We start from the raw sequence: 22,791 nt of genomic DNA, 5'->3' as shown, positions 1-22,791 counted from the left end.
ACTACAACTCCTAGTATTTGACAACTTATAGAGGAAAGCACTAACCGCTCACACACCGCACAGGAGCTCCGCACACACGGTGACTCAGGTCCTGTCTCAGTTGGTAAATGGCTGGAGAGGAACGAGCAAAGAAGATGATAGATATCAGGGGAGGGGGAGAGAACGGGCAGCGCATCGGTCAATGGGGTCAAGCCCTGTCCCTCTCCAGAACTTCCTGTTCAATGTGGAGCATATCCACCAAGCCATTCTTTAGCCGAAGATGGGGAGGACTAGCACCGGGGAGACTCAGCTGTGCGCTCTATGGACTGTAAGTATTGGCATGATTTAGGTTTTTTCCTGGGTTTCGTTCCCCTTTAATAAAAAGTTCCAAATTCTTGAACCCGATACAAAATGTTCCTGCGATCCCGGCGGATTCCAGAACCAAACGTTCCTGCTAAACTGATGTGAACTGCTTCTTGTTGTAACAATGCCTGTCCTTATCTGCAAAACGGACAAGAACAGGACATGTTTTTTTGTTTTTTTTGCAGAAATGTGAATCTCCAACATTTAACCTACACAAAAAAACATATATGTTATTTTTGCATCCTGCAAAGTCCAACAAAAAATGTATAGGTTAAGGTATGGTATGTATATATCACCACATACAGATTATACAGTCACCACTAGAGGGAGCTCAATACATACAGATCATATAGCCACCACTAGGGGGAGCTCACTACATACAGATTATACAGTCACCACTAAAGGGAGCTCACTACATACAGATTATACAGTCACCACTAGAGGGAGCTCACTACATACAGATTATACAGCCACCACTAGAGGGAGATCACTACATACAGATTATACAGTCACCACTAGAGGGAGCTCACTACATACAGATTATACAGTCACCACTAGAGGGAGCTCACTGCATACAGATTATACAGCCACCACTAGAGGGAGATCACTACATACAGATTATACAGCCACCACTAGGGGGAGCTCACTACATACAGATCATATAGCCACCACTAGGGGGAGCTCACTACATATAGATTATACAGCCACTACTAGGGGGAGCTCACTACATATAGATTATACAGCCACCACTAGGGGGAGCTCACTACATACAGATTATACAGTCACCACTGGGGGGAGCTCACTACATATAGATTATACAGCCACCACTAGAGGGAGCTTACTTCATACAGATTATATAGCCACCACTAGGGGGAGCTCACTACATATAGATTATAAAGCCACCACTAGAGGGAGCTCACTACATACAGATGATAAAGCCACCACTAGGGGGAGCTCACTACATACAGATTATACAGCCACCACTAGAGGGAGCTCACTACATACAGATTATACAGCCACCACTAGAGGGAGCTCACTACATACAGATTATACAGTCACCACTAGAGGGAGCTCACTACATACAGATTATACAGCCACCACTAGAGGGAGCTCACTACATACAGATCATATAGCCACCACTAGGGGGAGCTCACAACATATAGATTATACAGCCACCACTAGGGGGAGCTCACTACATACAGATTATACAGCCACCACTAGAGGGAGCTCAATACATACAGATTATACAGCCACCACTAGAGGGAGCTCACTACATACAGATTATACAGCCACCACTAGGGGGAGCTCACTACATACAGATTATACAGTCACCACTGGGGGGAGCTCACTACATATAGATTATACAGCCACCACTAGAGGGAGCTTACTTCATACAGATTATATAGCCACCACTAGGGGGAGCTCACTACATATAGATTATAAAGCCACCACTAGAGGGAGCTCACTACATACAGATGATAAAGCCACCACTAGAGGGAGCTCACTACATACAGATTATACAGTCACCACTAGAGGGAGCTCACTACATACAGATTATACAGCCACCACTAGAGGGAGCTCACTACATACAGATTATACAGTCACCACTAGAGGGAGCTCACTACATACAGATTATACAGCCACCACTAGAGGGAGCTCACTACATACAGATCATATAGCCACCACTAGGGGGAGCTCACAACATATAGATTATACAGCCACCACTAGGGGGAGCTCACTACATACAGATTATACAGCCACCACTAGAGGGAGCTCAATACATACAGATTATACAGCCACCACTAGAGGGAGCTCACTACATACAGATTATACAGCCACCACTAGAGGGAGCTCAATACATACAGATTATACAGCCACCACTAGGGGGAGCTCACTACATACAGATTATACAGCCACCACTAGAGGGAGCTCAATACATACAGATTATACAGCCACCACTAGGGGGAGCTCACTACATACAGATTATACAGCCACCACTAGAGGGAGCTCACTACATACAGATTATACAGCCACCACTAGAGGGAGCTCACTACATATAGATTATACAGCCACCACTAGGGGGAGCTCACTACATACAGATTATACAGCCACCACTAGAGGGAGCTCAATACATACAGATTATACAGCCACCACTAGAGGGAGCCCACTACATACAGATTATACAGCCACCACTAGGGGGAGCTCACTACATACAGATTATACAGTCACCACTGGGGGGAGCTCACTACATATAGATTATACAGCCACCACTAGAGGGAGCTTACTTCATACAGATTATATAGCCACCACTAGGGGGAGCTCACTACATATAGATTATAAAGCCACCACTAGAGGGAGCTCACTACATACAGATGATAAAGCCACCACTAGAGGGAGCTCACTACATACAGATTATACAGTCACCACTAGAGGGAGCTCACTACATACAGATTATACAGCCACCACTAGAGGGAGCTCACTACATACAGATTATACAGTCACCACTAGAGGGAGCTCACTACATACAGATTATACAGCCACCACTAGAGGGAGCTCACTACATACAGATCATAAAGCCACCACTAGGGGGAGCTCACAACATATAGATTATACAGCCACCACTAGGGGGAGCTCACTACATACTGATTATACAGCCACCACTAGAGGGAGCTCAATACATACAGATTATACAGCCACCACTAGAGGGAGCTCACTACATACAGATTATACAGCCACCACTAGAGGGAGCTCAATACATACAGATTATACAGCCACCACTAGGGGGAGCTCACTACATACAGATTATACAGCCACCACTAGAGGGAGCTCAATACATACAGATTATACAGCCACCACTAGGGGGAGCTCACTACATACAGATTATACAGCCACCACTAGAGGGAGCTCACTACATACAGATTATACAGCCACCACTAGAGGGAGCTCACTACATACAGATTATACAGCCACCACTAGAGGGAGCTCACTACATACAGATTTTATTACAAGACCCGGAGGCGAGTATTGCTATTCTCCTTCTTTACTCTGACCAATAGCAGCAAAGAAAACATAAAAATATTGAAACATGTGATCAGCCCCTCCCCATAGTCCCCCTATAACAGGCCACACCGCCTGCAAAATCCCCTCTTTCTTTGCTGCTGACCGCAGAGATAAGTACCTGTGATATATGTCTGATTGACTGTTCTATTTTATATTGTGTTTTTCCCGATTTTGGCAGTTTTCCGTTGCCTTTTCACAGAGGTTATTGGGTTAATCACCACCCCCTTTTCCTTATGCCTTTATTTCCTTAGGCACAGCTCTGGGGACCCCCCCTTTTTTCTGGGGCACCTCTATTGTAGGTGTGCTAATGCTATAGTTTGATGGTATAGTGGTCTTCCCTATGTAGACATCCCTGGTTCAAGTCCCAGGAGAGACTTATTTCTCGTTTTGTGTCTTTTCCTGCTTTTATTTTAGGTGTATTTTGCGGCTGCTGGCTGTGCTTCAGTCCGCTCACCCCCCTCTCTTTTCCCCCTCACTGGGGTTCGTTCCCGCCGCGGCTCACCTTTCATCTTGCCGCCGGCTGTCTCTCCTGCTGCCGCTTCGCGCCGCCCGAGATCTCGCGAGATCTCGGGCACTTCCGCTTTCGGTTCCCTCTCACTGCGGCGCTCCGGAGCGGCGGCTTCTGCTTTCATAGGATCGCTTCCTTTGCAGGTTTTTTCTCTCAGTGCATCGGTTCTTACTCCCTGGCTGGGAAATCACCTCTTACCAGTGGAGTCGATAGTGGATTAATAAGTGTTAGTGTTATTAACCCTTACCTTCCCACACTATTATTAGAGGCAGGCTGCAGCCAAACAGCATTATGCCCAATACCGATTTCAGTGGGCAGGGCCCAGTGGAGGATGACATTCCCCATGTGGAATTAACCCCTTCTGGGGATGATTGCCAATCAGTGTTGGCTCCTACAGGTAGTTCCCTGGCTTTTCAATCAACCCTGTCTGATGCCATTGCAGCGGCTATGGGTTCAATGACTTCAGTCATTTCCCAGACTATCGCTCAGGCCCTCGCTGCCCATCCAGCTGCCTCTCCTACCCCGCAGCCCGCTATGGTTCCTAAACCAGCCGGGCCAGGGCCAGCCTCCAGAAAAAGAAATAAGAAGGGTGATGATGTTTCCACCAATGTTGGCGCGCCTGGGCCGCGCAAGAGAGCCTGTACGCGTCAGGCAGAACGTACGCGCAGTTGGAAAAGTGCTAGAGCACTACAGGATTTGGAATCCGACTCTGAGATCGGATCCGAGGAGGAGGCTTTAGATGACGCCTTTGAGGAGGCAGAGGAGGACCCATCAGGGGTCATGGATGATAACCCCCTACCCGGGTGTAGCTCCCTAACGTCTGTTGCAGAAGGTATGCCTGCATCTTTGACGGATCCTTCTGGGGAACCCTTGTTCGACCCAGATTCGCTCCACCACCCCCGCTCGGCTGAGTGGTTACCATTGGAGCACGTCTCCAAATATTTGGAGGCTAGAGTGCGCTGTCCTCTTTCCAAAGAGGCTCGCAATAAGCTTAGGGCGGAATGCCCCAGACCTGTCATCCCTAACAGGGTATGCGAGACTCCGGCGGTCGATCCCAAAATGACGCAGTTCCTCTCCAAATCCGGTTGGAACCCGCGTAGGGGTCTGGAGTCGGCGCTACGGTCCTGCCAGGATAAACTCCTGGACATATTTGGCCCGCTAGCTAAGCTATTTGACCTGGCGGAGGTCGCTAAAGCCGAGAACAAACAGGTTGATCCGCTAGAGTTGCGCGAATGGGTACAAAGGGCCATTTGCGTAGCAGGGAACGTGAATACGTCCTTAGCTATAGAGAGGCGAAAGGCCATCCTCTTCAAAATTGAGCCAAAATTGGCTAACCTAGCTCTTACGGAGGCTGGAAAGGAGGCCCAGGGCCTTTTATTTGGAGAACCTTTCATTAAGGACCTCGGGAGGTTTGTGGGGGCTTTTACGGCCCTAGACAAGGCCCAATCCTCTATGAAGAGGGTTTTTCACAGTAGGGTCTCTACCAGGGCCGGCAGCTTCAGGGGCCGCCTGTCCGGCCGTGCCCAGTTTCAGTCCCGTGGTTCGGGCCGAGGCTCCTTCTCCCAGAGGTCTTCCTTCCAGGAGCACAGACGAGAACAGTCTTCGTTCTTCCCTTCACGAGGAAGCTCCTGGCGTCCAAGAGGATATCGAGGAAATCCTGTCTTCTAGACGTCCCTACGGTGAGTCTACCAACTCATTTCAATTCTTTAAAGGCTTGTGTAGGGGGCAGACTACGTCTTTTTTCTCCAGCTTGGTCCCGCATCACCTCAGACCGATGGGTCCTGTCCACGGTCAGGGGTTTCCATATCGAGCTGACGTCCTCTCCACTATCCATCCCACCTCCGCACCCGGCAATACTCTCAGCGGAAAACCGCGTACTGGTCGACTCAGAACTGTCGGACCTTGTCCGCAAAGGAGCCATAGAACCGGCTCCGATGTCCCCTGGCCTGATAATCAGCAATATTTTTCTAGTGGCGAAAAAGGGGGGCCAACTTCGGCCTGTTATCAATTTACGCGCCCTCAACGCGTTTGTCAGATACCGCCATTTCAAAATGGAGGGCATCCATCTCCTTCGGGACCTCCTACAGGTGGGCGATTGGATGGTCAAGCTGGACTTGAAGGACGCTTATCTTACTGTCCCAGTAGAGGACGCGTCCAGGAACCTTCTATGTTTCTCTTGGCAGGACAGGATTTGGCGGTTCACGTGCCTCCCATTCGGCCTATCTTCGGCTCCCTGGTGTTTCACCAAGCTGATGCGTCCGGCTATGGCGTGGCTACGCAGTCGTGGAGTTCGTCTCATCATATATCTGGACGATATTCTGATCATGGCCCAGAATCGGTCAGTATTACTGGATCATCTTCGCTGGACTATGGATCTTCTGTCGGATCTAGGTTTCCTCCTCAATCAGGAGAAATCTTGCCTCACCCCGTCTCACGAGATGGAGTTCTTGGGGTTTCTGGTGGATGCCACGGCAGGGACGCTCAGCCTGCCTCCGGCCAAGGTTCGGTCCATACGGAAGGAGTTGTGCAAAGCCAGGTCGTCTTCCCAGATTTCTTTACGCCAACTAGCCAGGATCATAGGTCTGCTGGCCTCTTCTATCCAGGCGGTTTTCCCAGCCCCGCTCCACTACCAGGCTCTGCAGCGCCTGAAGATTTCCCACCTACGGGCGGGAGCTTCCTATGCGGATTGGATCTCGCTGGACGAGGAGACCAAGGAGGAACTATCCTGGTGGATCCACAATCTGCAAGCTTGGAACGGCAAGGCGATCTTCGGCCATCGTCCGGATTTCGTGGTGGATTCAGATGCCAGCCTGTCGGGCTGGGGAGCTCACTGCGAGGGGATCACGACTGGAGGCGGTTGGTCAGAGGCCGAGGCAGGATTCCATATCAATGCGCTGGAAGCTGTTGGCTGGATCATTTGCGATCAAGAGCTTCACGAGAGACACGGCCAGATCCTGCATCCAACTACGCATGGACAATGTGTCAGCGGTGAGGTACATCAACGGCATGGGCGGAACCCGCTCCACCATCTTGTCTCGTTTGGTGAAGGATTTCTGGGACTACTGTCTAGACAAGGAGTTGATTGTCTTGGCGGAATATCTCCCTGGCGTCCAGAACATTCATGCGGATTGGAGTTCTCGGTATCTTTCCGATTCCAGCGACTGGCAGTATCCAACGGTGTTCCGTTCCTTAATGTCAGGTTTGGGGTCCTTGCTGCATCGACCTGTTTGCTTCCCGTCTCAACTCGCAACTACAACGTTTTTACAGTTGGCGCCCGGACCCGGAAGCCGAAGCGGTGGACGCGTTTCTGCAGGATTGGTCCAGAGATCTGCTTTACGTGTTTCCTCCATTCCAGCTGATCCCCAGGACCCTGATTCATGTGCGACGTTATTCGGCGGATCTGGTGCTGCTGGTCCCATTTTGGAACTCCCAGTCATGGTTTCCTCACCTTCTGGAGATGATGATAGAGATCCCAGTACCTGCTCCCGACATCTCAGACTCTCCTCCGAGGACCGAATCACCAACTACATCCTCTTCTCCTAGACGGATCCCTGCGCCTGCTGGCATTGTCGGATTTCAGGGGACCCTGGGAGGTCCCAGGAGTTTCGGGAACAGCTAGAGTCCTTTTGGAAAATGCGTGGGCCCCAGGCACCAGAAGATCTTACAGATCAGCCTGGGGGTCTTGGGCTCGCTGGTGCGTGGCTAGGGACTTGGATCCCGTATCGGCACCTGTGACGGAGATCTTACATTTCCTATCTTCTTTGTTTGACCAGGGCAAGGCTTACCGCACAATCGGCCTGTTCAGATCGGCTATTTCTGCCTCTCACCACGGGTTTGATGGTACCCCTGCGGGACAACATCCTTTAGTATGTCGTCTCCTGCGCGGTTCTCGGATGTCTCGTCCTCCTAGGCCTAGATTTTCTGCCACTTGGGATGTGTCTCGTGTCCTTTCCTTTTTATCTTCTTGGCCTCAGAATGCGGACCTTTCCCTTCGGCAACTATCGGCGAAGCTCGTCACTCTCTTTTGTCTGATTTCCTGCAAGCGGGTTTCAGACGTCCGGGCTTTGGACTATGATGCACACTCGTACACCCCGGAGGGGGTCTCTTTTGACATCTCGAGGAGGACTAAGACCCACATACGCTCGGTCGCTTATCCTGCTTTCCCGGCTTCACCTTCACTTTGCCCAGTGGCCTGCCTCAAGGAGTATGAGGCTCGCACTTCTCTGCATCGGTCGCGTGAGTTCCCGCATCTTTTCCTTTCGACCATTCGTCCCTTTGCCCCAGTGACCACTCCCACGCTGGCTAGGTGGATGAAGTGGATCATGGAACTTGCGGGAGTAGACACTTCTGTATTTTCGGCGCATTCCGCTAGGGGGGCATCTGCTACCTCTTTGGCGGTTTCTGGCGCCAGACTGGAGGACATTTTGAAACTGGCGGACTGGTCCAGAGTCTCCACGTTCAGGGAATTTTACTTCCGTCCAGGTCCTCACGTTTTCTCGTCAATTATTGAGAATTTATCTTAACTTTGAACTTGCAATACGAGCCTCCGGGTCTTGTAATAAAATCAGGTGATTTTCCTATTTCATGACGTAAAGTCATGATTTTATTAAAGACACGGAGGCGAGTATTGCCCACCCTATGTTTTCCCTCCCTATGTGGGTTTTACAATAGGAATGATTTTGATTGTGTGTCATTTGCATATTGCTTAACTCTATGAGTTTTTTCCTGAGTAGGTTTGTCGCAACCATTTGTTTGTGAATACGATGCACCAATTTGCTTCTATCATGGCTCTGTTTTTCGCCTTCTTTCAGGTTGAGATCGGCCTATTCAGTGGTATCCGTTGGTCTACGTCCTGGTTCGGAGGGTCGGCAGTTTGATTCCAGCCGATCATGTGATGTGGACAGCTTCAGGAGATTCTTCAGCGTTGTTCCTGTTGTTCCAGTTCGCTTCCGGATGGATGGCGCTTTGTTCCCAGGCTGTTCCGGTTCCTGGTTGGCGGTTCAGTTGGACTTTTCGTGTTTGGACTTACAAAGAAAGAGGAGGTTTTGCAGGCGGTGTGGCCTGTTATAGGGGGACTATGGGGAGGGGCTGATCACATGTTTCAATATTTTTATTTTTTCTTTGCTGCTATTGGTCAGAGTAAAGAAGGAGATAGCAATACTCGCCTCCGTGTCTTTAATAAAATCATGACTTTACGTCATGAAATAGGAAAATCACCTGATTATACAGCCACCACTAGGGGGAGCTCACTACATACAGATTATACAGCCACCACTAGAGGGAGCTCACTACATACAGATTATACAGCCACCACTAGAGGGAGCTCACTACATACAGATTATACAGTCACCGCTAGAGGGAGCTCACTACATACAGATTATACAGTCATCACTAGAGGGAACTCACTACATACAGATTATACAGCCACCACTAGAGGGAGCTCCTACTATACAGATTATACAGCCACCACTAGAGGGAGCTCACTACATGCAGATTATACAGCCACCACTAGAGGGAGCTCACTACATACAGATTATACAGCCACCACTAGAGGGAGCTCACTACATACAGATTATACAGCCACCACTAGAGGGAGCTCACTTATACAGATTATACAGCCACCACTAGGGGGAGCTCACTACATACAGATTTATACAGCCACCACTAGAGGGAGCTCACTACATACAGATTATACAGCCACCACTAGAGGGAGCTCACTACTATACAGATTATACAGCCACCACTAGAGGGAACTCACTACATACAGATTATACAGCCACCACTAGAGGGAGCTCACTATATACAGATTATACAGCCACCACTAGAGGGAACTCACTACATACAGATTATACAGCCACCACTAGAGGGAGCTCACTACATACAGATTATACAGCCACCACTAGGGGGAGCTCACTACATACAGATTATACAGCCACCACTAGAGGGAGCTCACTACATACAGATTATACAGCCACCACTAGAGGGAGCTCACTACATACAGATTATACAGTCACCGCTAGAGGGAGCTCATTACATACAGATTATACAGCCACCACTAGAGGGAGCTCATTACATACAGATTATACAGCCACCACTAGAGGGAGCTCATACATACAGATTATACAGCCACCACTAGAGGGAGCTCACTACATACAGATTATACAGCCACCACTAGAGGGAGCTCACTACATACAGATTATACAGTCATCACTAGAGGGAACTCACTACATACAGATTATACAGCCACCACTAGAGGGAGCTCACTATATACAGATTATACAGCCACCACTAGAGGGAGCTCACTACATGCAGATTATACAGTCACGACTAGAGGGAGCTCACTACATACAGATTTTATTACAAGACCCGGAGGCTCATATTGCTATTCTCCTTCTTTACTCTGACCAATAGCAGCAAAGATAAAAAGAAAATATTGAACATTTGAACAGCCCCTCCCCATAGTCCCAGTATAACAGGCCACTCCGCCTGCAAATCCTCCTCTTTCTTTGCTGCTGACCGCAGAGATAAGTACCTGTGATATTTGTCTGTTTACTATTACGGTTATCTTATTGGTTTTCCCCCTTTTTTGGGTTTTGTGGGATATTCTATTGTTTACAGTTGTTTTGTGGGATCTCCCATTGTCTGATGCTGTGTATTTCCTTGGCCCAGCTCTGGTGACCCTGCTAATTCAGGAGTACCCTGTGTGTCCGATTATCCCCTTTGGGGTTATCATCCCCTTCTGTCTGTCCCTTCCCCTATCAGGGTTTTTACTTTTTGACATCTGACTGGTTTTCTCCCAGTCCCTTTCACACTGCGCACTTCCCCTCGGTCTCCCTCCCCCATCCGCTTCTCTTTCGCGCCGCGGCTCACCTCTGATCTTGCCGCCGGCGCTCCTGCTTGCCGCGCTTCGCTCCGCCCGAGATCTCGCGAGATCTCGGGCGCTTCCGCTTCCGGTTTCAGTGCGGCGCTCCGGAGTCTCGGCGCACCCTGCTCTGCATCTGCTCTCCGGCTCCTGTGCTCGGCGGCCCCCCTGCTTACCGGCTCCTGTTTTTTCCTGTCAGGTTTTTATCCCCCACTCTAGTTCCTCTCCCTGGCTGGGGAAAATCCTCACCAGCGGAGTACTTAGGGTAGGATTAGTTTTCAGATTAACCCCTTCACTACAGATATAGAGGCGGGCTGTGTGATTATGCCCAATACAGATCTCAGTGGGCAGGGCCCTATGGAAGAGGATATGCTTCAGGCTGATTTAACCCCTTCTGGGGACGATTGTGATACAGGGACGCCCTCTGCGGATCCTTCCCTGGTTTTTCAAAATACCTTATCCAATGCGATTGCTGCGGCTATGGGATCAATGACTTCGGTCATATCCCAGTCTATTGCCCAGGCCCTTGCCTCCCATCCAGCGCCTCTACCGCCCCACAGCCCGCTACGGTTTCTAAACCAAACCGGGCCAGGGCTTGCCTCCAGAACACGCTTGACTGGTGACGTTGTCTCCACCCAATGTTGGCGCGCTGGGTTCCGCGCAAGAGAGCCTGTACGCGTCAGGCAGAACATACGCGCAGGTGGAAAGTGCTAGAGCACTGCAGGCTACAGCTTCCGGCTCTGAAGTCGGTTTCTGATGAGGAGGCCATAGATGACGCCTTTGAGGAGGCAGAGGACGACCCTTCCGGGGTCATAGATTCTAAGCCCTTACCCGGGTGCAGCTCCATGGTTCGGCAGCAGATGTGTCCTTGACGGACCCGTCAGGGGAACCTCTCTTTGACCGGATTCCCTACACCACCCTCGGTCAGCGGAGTGGTTGCCGTTGGAGCATGTCTCCAAATATTTGGAGGCCCGCGTGCGTTGCCCCCTCTCCAAAGAGGCGCGCAACAAGCTTAGGGCTGAATGCCCCAGACCCATAATTCCCAACAGGGTTTGCGAGACTCCAGCGGTAGACCCCAAAATGACCCAATTCCTCACCAAATCTGGGTGGAATCCGAGGAAGGGTCTGGAGTCGGCCCTGCGTGCCTGTCAGGACAAGCTCCTGGACGTATTTGGCCCCCTGGCAAAGATTTTTGATCTGGCCGAGACTGCCAAGGCCGAGGGTAAGCAAGTAGACCCTCTAGAGCTGCGCGAGTGGGTGCAGCGCGCGATTTGCGTGGCAGGAAACGTTAACACGTCCCTGGCCATTGAACGGCGCAAGGCCATACTTTTCAAGATTGAGCCTAAACTATCCAACTTGGCGCTTACCGAAGCCGGTAAGGAGGCCCAGGGCCTGCTGTTTGGCGAGTCTTTTATTAAGGACTTAGGACGGTTTGTCGGTGCTTTTACAGCACTCGATAAGGCCCAGAGTTCTATGAAACGGGTGTTTCACGGTAGGGTCTCTACCAGGGCCGGCAGTTTCAGGGGCCGTCTGTCCGGCCGTGCCCATTTTCAGTCCCGTACTACGGGCAGAGGCTCCTTCTCCCAGAGACCTGCGTTCCAGGAGCAGAGGCGAGAGACATCTTCCTTTTTCCCTTCCCGGGGAGGATCCTGGAGACCTAGAGGATACAGAGGAAACCCTGGTTCCAGACGACCTTATGGTAAGACCAATGCCTCATTTCAATTCTTTAACTGTTTGTGTAGGGGGCAGACTCCGGCTCTTTTCCCGAGCTTGGTCACGCATCACCTCGGACCGATGGATTCTCTCTACTGTCAGGGGTTTCCACATAGAGCTGACATCTTCCCACCTATCCATTCCGCCCCCACACCCGTCAGTGCTGTCGGTGGAGAACCGCAGGCTTGTGGACTCAGAGCTATCAGATCTCTTCCGCAAAGGGGCCATAGAGCCGGCTCCGGCATCCCCTGGTGCGATAATCAGCAACATTTTCTTGGTGGCGAAGAAAGGGGGCCAGCTACGGCCCGTCATCAATTTGCGCGCTCTCAACGCGTTCGTCAGGTACCGCCATTTCAAGATGGAGGGCATCCATCTCCTTCGGGACCTACTTCTAGTGGGCGATTGGATGGTCAAGTTGGACCTGAAGGACGCTTACCTTACCGTCCCTGTCGAGGACGCGTCCAGGAACCTTCTATGTTTCCTTTGGAAGGACAGAGTTTGGCGGTTTACATGCCTCCCTTTCGGCCTCTCTTCTGCTCCGTGGTGCTTCACCAAGCTGATGCGCCCTGCTATGGCCTGGTTACGCAGTCGGGGAGTTCGCCTAATCGTCTATCTGGACGATATCCTGATCATGGCACAGGATCATGCGGTGTTACTAGATCACCTTCGCTGGACGATGGATCTCCTGTTGGATCTGGGTTTCCTTCTCAATCAGGAGAAGTCCTGTCTCACCCCGGCTCGCGAGATGGAGTTCCTGGGGTTTCTGGTGGATTCCACGGCAGGGACTCTCAGCCTACCATCGTCCAAGGTTCGGTCCATTCGGAAGGAGTTGGGCAGAGTCAAGTCGTCCTCCCAGATCCCGTTGCGTCAACTAGCCAGGATCATAGGTCTTCTAGCGTCATCCATCCAGGCGGTCTTCCCAGCCCCACTACATTACCGGGCCCTCCAGCGTCTGAAGATTTTCCACCTACGGAAGGGGGCTTCCTATGCGGATTGGATTTCCCTGGACGAGGAAACCAAGGAGGAGCTGTCCTGGTGGATCCACAATTTACAAGCTTGGAACGGCAAGGCTATTTTCGGTCATCGTCCGGACTTCGTGGTGGATTCGGATGCCAGCCTGTCGGGCTGGGGAGCTCACTGCGAGGGGATCTCAACCGGAGGCGGCTGGTCAGCGGACGAAGCGGGATTCCATATCAATGCGCTGGAACTGTTGGCAGGTTCGTTCGCAATCAAGAGTTTCACGAGAGACTCGGCCAAGGCCTGCATTCAACTTCGCATGGACAACGTGTCGGCGGTGCGTTACATCAATGGCATGGGTGGTACACGATCCACCATCCTCTCTCGGTTGGCGAAGAATTTCTGGGACTACTGTCTAGACAAGGAGTTGATTGTTTTGGCGGAATATCTTTCGGGCGTCCAGAACATTCGGGCGGATTGGAGCTCTCGATATCTCTCCGACTCCAGCGACTGGCAGTTAGATCCAGCGGTGTTCCGTTCCTTAACGTCTCTTTGGGGGCCTTGCTGTATCGACCTGTTTGCCTCCCGCCTGAACACGCAGCGGCCACGTTTCTACAGTTGGCGCCCGGACCCGGAGGCCGAAGCTGTGGACGCGTTCCTACAGGATTGGTCACGGGGCCTGCTTTACGCTTTCCCCCCCTTCCAGCTGATTCCCAGGACCCTGATTCAAGTACGCCGTCATGCAGCGGACCTGGTTCTGCTGGTCCCGTTTTGGACTTCCCAGTCGTGGTTTCCTCACCTTCTGGAGATGATGATAGAGACCCCGTGCCTGCTCCCGACATCTCAGACTCTCCTCCGAGGTCCGAATCACCAGCTACATCCTCTTCTCCTGGACGGATCTCTGCGCCTGTTGGCGTGTCGAATTTCAGGGGACCCTGGGAGGTCCCGGGAGTTTCGGGAACAGCTAGGGTCCTTTTGGAGAACGCTTGGGCCCCAGGAACCAGAAGATCTTACAGATCTGCCTGGGGATCTTGGGATCGCTGGTGCGTGGCTAGGGACTTGGATCCCGTTTCGGCACCTGTGACGGAGATCTTGTACTTCCTATCTTCTCTTTTCGATCAGGGCAAGGCCTATCGCACGATCAGCCTTTTCAGGTCGGCCATTTCTGCGTCCCACCAGGGGTTTGACGGTACTCCTGCAGGGCAACATCCTTTGGTATGCCGTCTATTGCGTGGCTCTCGGATGTCTCGGCCTCCTAGACCTAGATTTTCAGCGACTTGGGACGTGTCTTGTGTTCTTTCTTTTCTATCTTCTTGGCCTCAGAATTCAGACCTGTCCTTACGGCAACTGTCGGCGAAGCTCGTCACTCTTTTCTGTCTAATCTCCTGCAAGCGGGTGTCTGACGTCCGGGCTTTGGATTATGATGCCCGCTCGTATACTCCGGAGGGGGTCTCCTTTGACATCTCTAGGAGGACCAAGTCTCACATACGCTCAGTCGCTTATCCGGCTTTCCCGGCCTCGCCTTCTCTCTGTCCGGTGGAATGCCTCAAGGAGTATGAAGCTCGCACTTCCCTTCATCGTTCACGGGAGTTTTCTCATCTTTTCCTCTCTACCATTCGTCCTTTTGCCCCGGTGACCACTCCCACGCTGGCTAGGTGGATGAAGTGGGTCATGGAATTGACGGGTGTGGACACTTCCATTTTTTCGGCGCATTCCGCTAGGGGGGGCATCCGCTACCTCTTTGGCGGTGTCTGGCGCCAGGTTGGAGGACATTTTGAAGTTGGCGGACTGGTCCAGGGTGTCCACGTTCAGAGAATTTTACTTCCGTCCAGGTCCTCACGTTTTCTCGTCAATCATTGAGAATTTGTCTTAACTTTGAACTTGCAATATGAGCCTCCGGGTCTTGTAATAAAATCAGGTGATTTTCCTATTTCATGACGTAAAGTCATGATTTTATTAAAGACACGGAGGCGAGTATTGCCCACCCTGAGTTCCCTCCCTATGTGTATGTTTATTATTATGACTGATGTTTATTCTACACGTGTTATTGATTTGTGTCATGCGCATGTTGATCTTAACTCTATGAGTTTTTCCTGAGTAGGTTTATCGCAACCAGTTGATTTTGGATGCCATGTCCCAATTTTGTTACTGTCATTTTCTGTTTTTCACCTTTTCAGGTTGAGACCGGCCCGGTGTGCGGTGTCTGTTGGTCTACGTCATCGGCAGTTTGGTTCCGGCCGTTCGGTTGATGTGGACAGGACGAGGAGCATCCTTCGGCGCTGTTTCCGGCTCTTCCCGTTTCGCTTCCGGATGGAAGGCGGTTGTTGTTCCATGATGTTCTGGACTCTTGGTTTTCCGGTTCTGTTGCATGTTCGGACTTGAGTTACAAAGAAAGAGGAGGATTTGCAGGCGGAGTGGCCTGTTATACTGGGACTATGGGGAGGGGCTGTTCAAATGTTCAATATTTTCTTTTTATCTTTGCTGCTATTGGTCAGAGTAAAGAAGGAGAATAGCAATACTCGCCTCCGTGTCTTTAATAAAATCATGACTTTACGTCATGAAATAGGAAAATCACCTGATTATACAGCCACCACTAGAGGGAGCTCACTACATACAGATCATACAGCCACCACTAGAGGGAGCTTACTACATACAGATTATACAGTCACCACTAGAGGGAGCTCACTATATACAGATTATACAGCCACCACTAGAGGGAGCTCACTATATACAGATTATACAGCCACCACTAGAGGGAGCTCACTATATACAGATTATACAGCCACCACTAGAGGGAGCTCACTACATGCAGATTATACAGTCACCACTAGAGGGAGCTCACTACATACAGATTATACAGCCACCACTAGAGGGAGCTCACTACATACAGATCATACAGCCACCACTAGAGGGAGCTTACTACATACAGATTATACAGTCACCACTAGAGGGAGCTCACTACATACAGATTATACAGCCACCACTAGAGGGAGCTCACTATATACAGATTAAGCAGCCACCACTAGGGGGAGGTCACTACATGCAGATCATATAGCTACCACTTGGGTGAGCTCACTACATAGTGAGTTATAAAGCTTCCTTTAAACTCAATAATATATTTGTGTGCTGTGAACTCATTAGCGCCCCCTAATTGCATCTTCCAAAGCCATTAACTTGATTTACCATAAAACTCAAAACTTAAAAATAAAATAATTTTCATTGTTGGAGATTCCATTGGATCTCCCAGTTGGGCTATAACCATTTTCCAGTCTATTTAGCTCTCCTTCAGTCCTACGATGTGCAGCATTGAGGTTTGATGATGGTTGAGTTCCTCTAATTGTGAGGTGATGGCCAGTAGCTGCGACATTGACTTGGGAGCATGCACCAATAGAGTATTATGAAGGATACATTATGTTATGGAGCCTTCTTTTCAGGGTATTTGGATAGTTCTGAAAACTTAGTTATTTGAACAGAGGACATGGAGGCTTCTGAATCTGTGGGCAGATATATTAGCCTCACGGTAAACCAGAGCAAGATTCTGAGGTCTTTTCTTCCATACCTCACTGTGTCTCCTCTCATTATCCTTCTCCATTACCATCCAGTTTCCACCTCTTTTCCAGTAGACATAAACCTCCTGAGCTCTTGAGCTTATGCCACCTAGTATGCCGGCTGGACTCTACATATGTCTTACAGATAAAACAATGGTCACTGTAAATTAAGCACAGAGGATCTAACAGCACAATGTGGATCTTCACTATTGGTGGATCCATGTTCCTGACCCTCCCAGCTCCATAAAATATCGGTGGGATATCAGCCTCTACAAGAACCTTTCCTCCCATACAAAAGGTCATTACAAGGAGCTTCTGTCTACCAAGTCCATGTGAAGAGTAGATGTTAGTATGACCAGGCTGCAGGCCACTCCATTCACCCCATAGTTCTAAATGTGATTTATTAAAGCAGAAACCGAAGGTCAGTGCGTTAACATTGAACATTTCAGGACTCAACATCATTATGAGCTGGTAGGTGACTGAGGGCAAAGTGACCAGAGATCGGAGGCTCGCTATGGGGGCAAATCCCTGCATTGTTTGCCGCTATCTCCAATAGTGAGTCAAATGTCAGGAACCATTCTCCACAATCCAGGAAGACACTATCTAATGGATGTACAGATGGAGCAGATGTTAACTTCACAGCAACGCTCCTAGACACCCGATTGTGCAGTGAATTACACCATGGCCTCATTCACTTAAATAAAGCTGTGCTGCAGTTCCTTGAGCAGCAGGTGGTGACCCTTCATTCTCCACACCGACAAGGGTCTCAGATCAGAGCCCCACTGGTCTTAATGTTGTTAAACATCCTATAATATTAAAAGTTGGGAATACACCTTTAAAATGTAAGGGGTCAGAGTTCAGTATCCCTCTTCCCTCATATCATTCGAAAAGTTGTTAGGGAAGGTAAGATATTAGAAGCTGTTTACAGGGTCCTCCTTTACAGAGCTGTCCAAGCTGCACAGGTAGGTGGCTGTCTGTGACACAGATAAAATATTTTTTATCTTTTTATCTGTGACTAACAAAATAATGGCTCTGTCACTATTTACACACAGCCACCATCAGGCAGAGATATAGTCCGCAAACAGCTCCTCATAGCTCAGCTTCCCTAACATCTGCAGGTAGGAAGTGCGTTTGAAGTTGGAGACTACGGTGAATCAGACAATCCTGAACCTTCATAGGACTGTGAATTCAATATTTTAGGGGTCCCCAAATGTACATACATTGAGATGATAAGGGGACATCACTGGTGGTTTGCAGACTGCATGCTTCCTCTAAAGGACTGGTCATGATGAAGAATGCTATGGTCACAACTTTAGACTGGAGGACCCTCCTAAAACTAAAGACCAATAACTGTGTGCTGGATAGTAATGATCCCTTCTGAGAGCTAGGCCATTGGTGTGCCCATAGAGCTCAGGATACTTCAAGGATTGATCTCTGGTCCATTGCTCCACAGATGAAGCTCAAATCATGTTGGGTCCTGGTTGGGTTCGGTGGAGGACAGGCGCACAATAGAACTGTGGGAATAATCTGGGCTGCCTTTAAATAACTTACACTGCACATCTACTCGAATGGACTTGATGGCCGGGACCCCAACCCCATTCTCGGCTTTACAATAGTATCGACCTCCCTGCATCCTCTGGACCTTTTCGATGCGTAAAGTCTCATTGTAGATGGAGGTCTCCTGGAATTTTTCTGATGCACTGCCTGCAGTTTTTGTCCATCGAACCTATAAAGCAAAAACATCCATTAATAACCCAGATATGATGGTCTCAATATATCTAAAGAAAACGTAGAAGAAACAAAGGGGGGGGGGGGATTGATCCCTAACATAATGACCCTTGATGCTCCAGATGTCTAACACCACTAACCACCCATCAGTCTCCATACTTCTTCCACCACTAACCACCCATTAGTCTCCAGACTTTTTCCACAACTAACCACCCATCATTCTTCAGGCTTCTCCCACCACTAGCCACCCACGAGTCTCCAGACTTCTTCCACAACTAAACACCCATCATTCTTCAGACTTCTTCCACCAATAACCACCCACTAGTTTCCAGGCTTCTTCAACCACTAACTACCCATTCGTTTCCGGACTTCTTCCACCACTAACCACACATCAGTGTCCAGAATTCTTCTTCCATCACTAAGCATCCATTAATTTTCCGATCTTTTCCACCAATAACCACTCATCGGTCTCCAAACTTCGTCCACCAGTGACCTCCTATTAATTTCCTGACTTCTTCCACCACTAACCACTCATCAGTCTCCAGACATCTTCCACCACTAACCTCTTATCAGTCTCCAGACTTCTTCCAGCACTAATCACCCATCAATCTCCAGACTTCTTTCACCACTAACCACCCATTCGTTTTCCGGACTTCTTAAACCACTAACCACTCATCAGTCTCCAGACTACTTCCACCATTAACCCCCATCAGACTTTTGCCTTCCTCCACCCCCTTTGACCTATCAATCTCTTGTCTCTTTTGATCTCTTTGTGTCAAGCTCATTTAGTTTATGATTGTGAGTAGGTGATGTCTAACGAACCCATTGACCTCATCGCCTGGAACTACAATCACTAGTTAACGTCCTTTAATCCCCCAGATCTCCAGTGCTTCGACAGCAACGATAAACATTGTCCTGCCATGTCCTATGTTGTGTCTCACAATAATCATCATCATCATCTCCATCCTTGTGTTCTGTTCACTCCTGAGCTTTGAGTCTAGTAACCTTGGAAAGTAAGACTCCATCATTGCCTTACAAAGAGGACACTATAGACTTTGTCTCAAAACATCATAAAATACATCAAAAGCTTCCACTCGTATCATACTGGATGCATAATCCCTCCTGTTACATAAGTAATAGACCAGAACAAGGGGACAAAAGGACTTATGCTGAAATCCGGCACAATCAATAGACAAGGAAGAATGAAAAGCTCCGACCAACACTCTTCCCTGCAATCAATCTCCCAAAGCTTTCATTATACAAATATATAAGAAGATGTTTCTGCCGAAGCGCCGTCTCCCGGCATTGTCCCTGCCGTTCAAGGCTTTTAGAAGTAACCGTGCAGAAGACTTCATTGTCAACCATGCCACTTAATAAAACTTCATGATAGAGTCTTGCTGAAGAACTCAATTAGGATATAAAATGAGGTGCTGCTAACAAAGACATAGAAGATAACTCTGGAGCCGTTCATGTGACCACTGCCAACAAAGCAAAGCTCGGCCTTCTGCTTCGCAAATGTCCTTGACCTCACCTGGACTCACACAGGATTATGTGATCTCAAAATCTAATCAATGCAGAATGAGAACCTACAGAGCTGGATTATGACTAACTGCGGGAACAGGGGTGGACAACGTGCACCCCTGGGTAGGAAGGTAGACCTCTGTCCAGTGGACAATCCTGGGTGGCAGAGGGTTGTGATGACCGATGCAGTCTCTGCTCGTCCCACCCACTGCTTCCTCTTACGTTGTAGATTTTAGATTTCCTAGTCTTTGAGGTTTTGAAAGGAACTGTGAACTAATAAACCTCTCCATCTTTGGAGGGATCAGATTGTCTGTAGTCTGTGTGGATGGAAATATGAACCGATTAAAGGGAGTCTGTCACCACTTTTTTGCATGTTAGACCATTAAAATAGGGTTATTTGATCCAGCCAGAACATAAAAACGGTACCTTTGTGGTAGAAAACGGACTTTTCAATTTGCAGAAAACGAACTTATAAGATTATTTTCGGAGCCCTCTCAAGTGCCCAGGGCGGTCTCTCAATCCTCAGAGCCCAGGCAGGCACCTCCTAAACGGCTGATAACGCCGCCCTCCGTGCGCCTCTGCCCGCCCGTTTACTCCCCTCCCCTGTCCCTTTCCACTGCGGCTGTGCGGTACAAATCGTAGCGGGCGCATGCGCAATAGGTATTGCGATGCCCTGCCAGGAGCGGGCATCGCATTGCGCATGCGCCCGCTACGATTTGTACCGCACAGCCGCAGTGGAAAGGGACAGGGGAGGGGAGTAAACGGGCGGGCAGAGGCGCACGGAGGGCGGCGTTATCAGCCGTTTAGGAGGTGCCTGCCTGGGCTCTGAGGATTGAGAGACCGCCCTGGGCACTTGAGAGGGCTCCGAAAATAATCTTATAAGTTCGTTTTCTGCAAATTGAAAAGTCCGTTTTCTACCACAAAGGTACCGTTTTTATGTTCTGGCTGGATCAAATAACCCTATTTTAATGGTCTAACATGCAAAAAAGTGGTGACAGACTCCCTTTAAGTCCTTTAAATATATTTTTGGGCATCCCACCTTCCCAGTCTAAGCATTGGGGGAGGTTCCTCATGCGGCCGGCAGGGTGGATGTCCTCGTGGTGCTGATTGTTTTTTAGACTGTGCTGGGATTTCCTTCTGTGAGAGGGTCAGAGAGAGCTGCCCTGTTCACAGTCTGCACATTGTAAATTCCCTCACATACAGTTACCTACAGGCGTCTCTCATTGGGTTCTGTGCTAGTACTGAGCGGACAATTAGTAAATTAGAAGGGGTGTCTGTTTCTGAAGACCCTTTCTTAGATACACCATTAGGTGGTTCTGAATAAATAGGGGGTGGGATCCTCACTGCTTGACCTGAGTGAAGACCGGTAGCATGGAGCATCTCTAGCTCTGGTCCACAGACAGCTTAGGGTGGGTTCACACTACCGTTAGGGATTCCGTTATGGCTTTCCGTTATAACATGGTTATAACAGAAAATAAAGGAATCCATAAGACGGAAGGACGGATCCGTTCTTCTGCCCATAGACTTGTATTATAACGGAATGCAAAACGGAAGCCTTTAAAAGGATCCGTCCGTTATGCAAGACGGAAAACAAAGTCCTGTCGACAGGACATTGGTGGGAGCACTGTGTAGTTCTTCATTTCTCCTGTGGGGGCGCTGCAGGGAAACTGAACATGTGCTATTGTATCCGATTTCTCCCCAGGTTACAGCTGATTGCTGGGGGTTCCAGAAGGGGGAGCCATTGCCTTGCATTGGGACATTGGAGACAGGGCTTGGGCGTGTCTTTCTAAAAATGCAGCATACAGTAGAAGAAGACTATGACCCCCCCCCCCCTAAATCTTCCAGAGATGATGACTACAGTTCTAGTTCTCCATCCACCTTCTAGAAGGACTTCATTCTATTAACCCCTTAAAGGCATCTTACCTGCGGCCGCGGGTGTCCTGTGATCAGACACTGCAGTACTAGAGTATCTCCCTCTCGGATGGTGTAGACCCGCTCGCTCATGTTGTCCTCTTTTACCACACATGCCTGACCGGCATGGATGATCTGAGCCTGAGCTGGTGCTGCAAACAAAACACAAGATGGGGGTTATAGTGCGGTCTACAGGAGCCCCATATAAAACATGTCAAAATTAAAGGGATGGTTAAGGCATGCTGGAAAGGGTCTGTGCAGGGGCAGAAAAACAGGTCTTTCTTCCAAAACAGCGCCACACTAGTCCACAGGTTGTGTGCGGTACTGCAGCTCACATCTACTTAAGAGAATGGAGCTCAGTTGCAATACCAGACACTGGACAGCTGTGGCGCTGTCTTTAAAATAGAGCAGCCATGTTTCTGTAGTCAGGGGTGGACCCTCGGCCCACGTATCAGGCGGTCTGTGGCAGAGTTGGCTAGTAATTAAGATTAAATGTCTCCTCTATCAGGTGCCATTGATCTCCCAGGAAGAAAGGACATTGCTAAATATCACTTCCCTCCAAATAACGATCAGACGTTGTGTAAAGCGTCCTGTGATGTGGCGGTAAATGGGCCGCGGATGAGTTTTCGCGCCGCTATTGA

At 49.4% G+C, this 22,791-nt stretch overlaps 2 protein-coding genes across 2 annotated transcripts in view; one reads left to right on the top strand and one right to left on the bottom strand.

The window, feature by feature from the left end:
• LOC122922341 (MAM domain-containing glycosylphosphatidylinositol anchor protein 1-like) overlaps positions 1 to 22,791 on the bottom strand; it is a 276,736-nt gene that overhangs the window by 132,587 nt on the left and 121,358 nt on the right. Inside the window, exons 2-3 of the mRNA XM_044272917.1 lie at positions 22,163 to 22,302; positions 18,542 to 18,716 (exon numbers count right to left, since the gene is read on the bottom strand). Of these exons, the coding sequence (XP_044128852.1) occupies positions 18,542 to 18,716; positions 22,163 to 22,302 (315 nt within the window). The remainder of the gene's footprint in view (positions 1 to 18,541; positions 18,717 to 22,162; positions 22,303 to 22,791) is intronic.
• LOC122922342 lies at positions 11,742 to 15,652 on the top strand. Its single transcript, XM_044272918.1, has 2 exons — positions 11,742 to 12,471; positions 15,620 to 15,652. The coding sequence occupies exons 1-2, from the start codon at positions 11,853 to 11,855 to the stop codon at positions 15,622 to 15,624; spliced, it is 624 nt and encodes a 207-aa protein (XP_044128853.1). The 5' UTR covers positions 11,742 to 11,852; the 3' UTR covers positions 15,625 to 15,652.

Source organism: Bufo gargarizans, unplaced genomic scaffold, assembly GCF_014858855.1.
Source record: "Bufo gargarizans isolate SCDJY-AF-19 unplaced genomic scaffold, ASM1485885v1 fragScaff_scaffold_220_pilon, whole genome shotgun sequence".
Classification (NCBI taxonomy): Eukaryota; Metazoa; Chordata; class Amphibia; order Anura; family Bufonidae; genus Bufo; species Bufo gargarizans.
Note: the sequence above shows the minus strand (reverse complement) of the source record. Positions and strands in the feature narration are given on the sequence as shown.

Excerpts from the sequence above, each read along its gene's own strand:
- LOC122922342 (XM_044272918.1), top strand. The coding sequence starts at position 11,853 with ATGACCCAATTCCTCACCAAATCTGGGTGGAATCCGAGGAAGGGTCTG.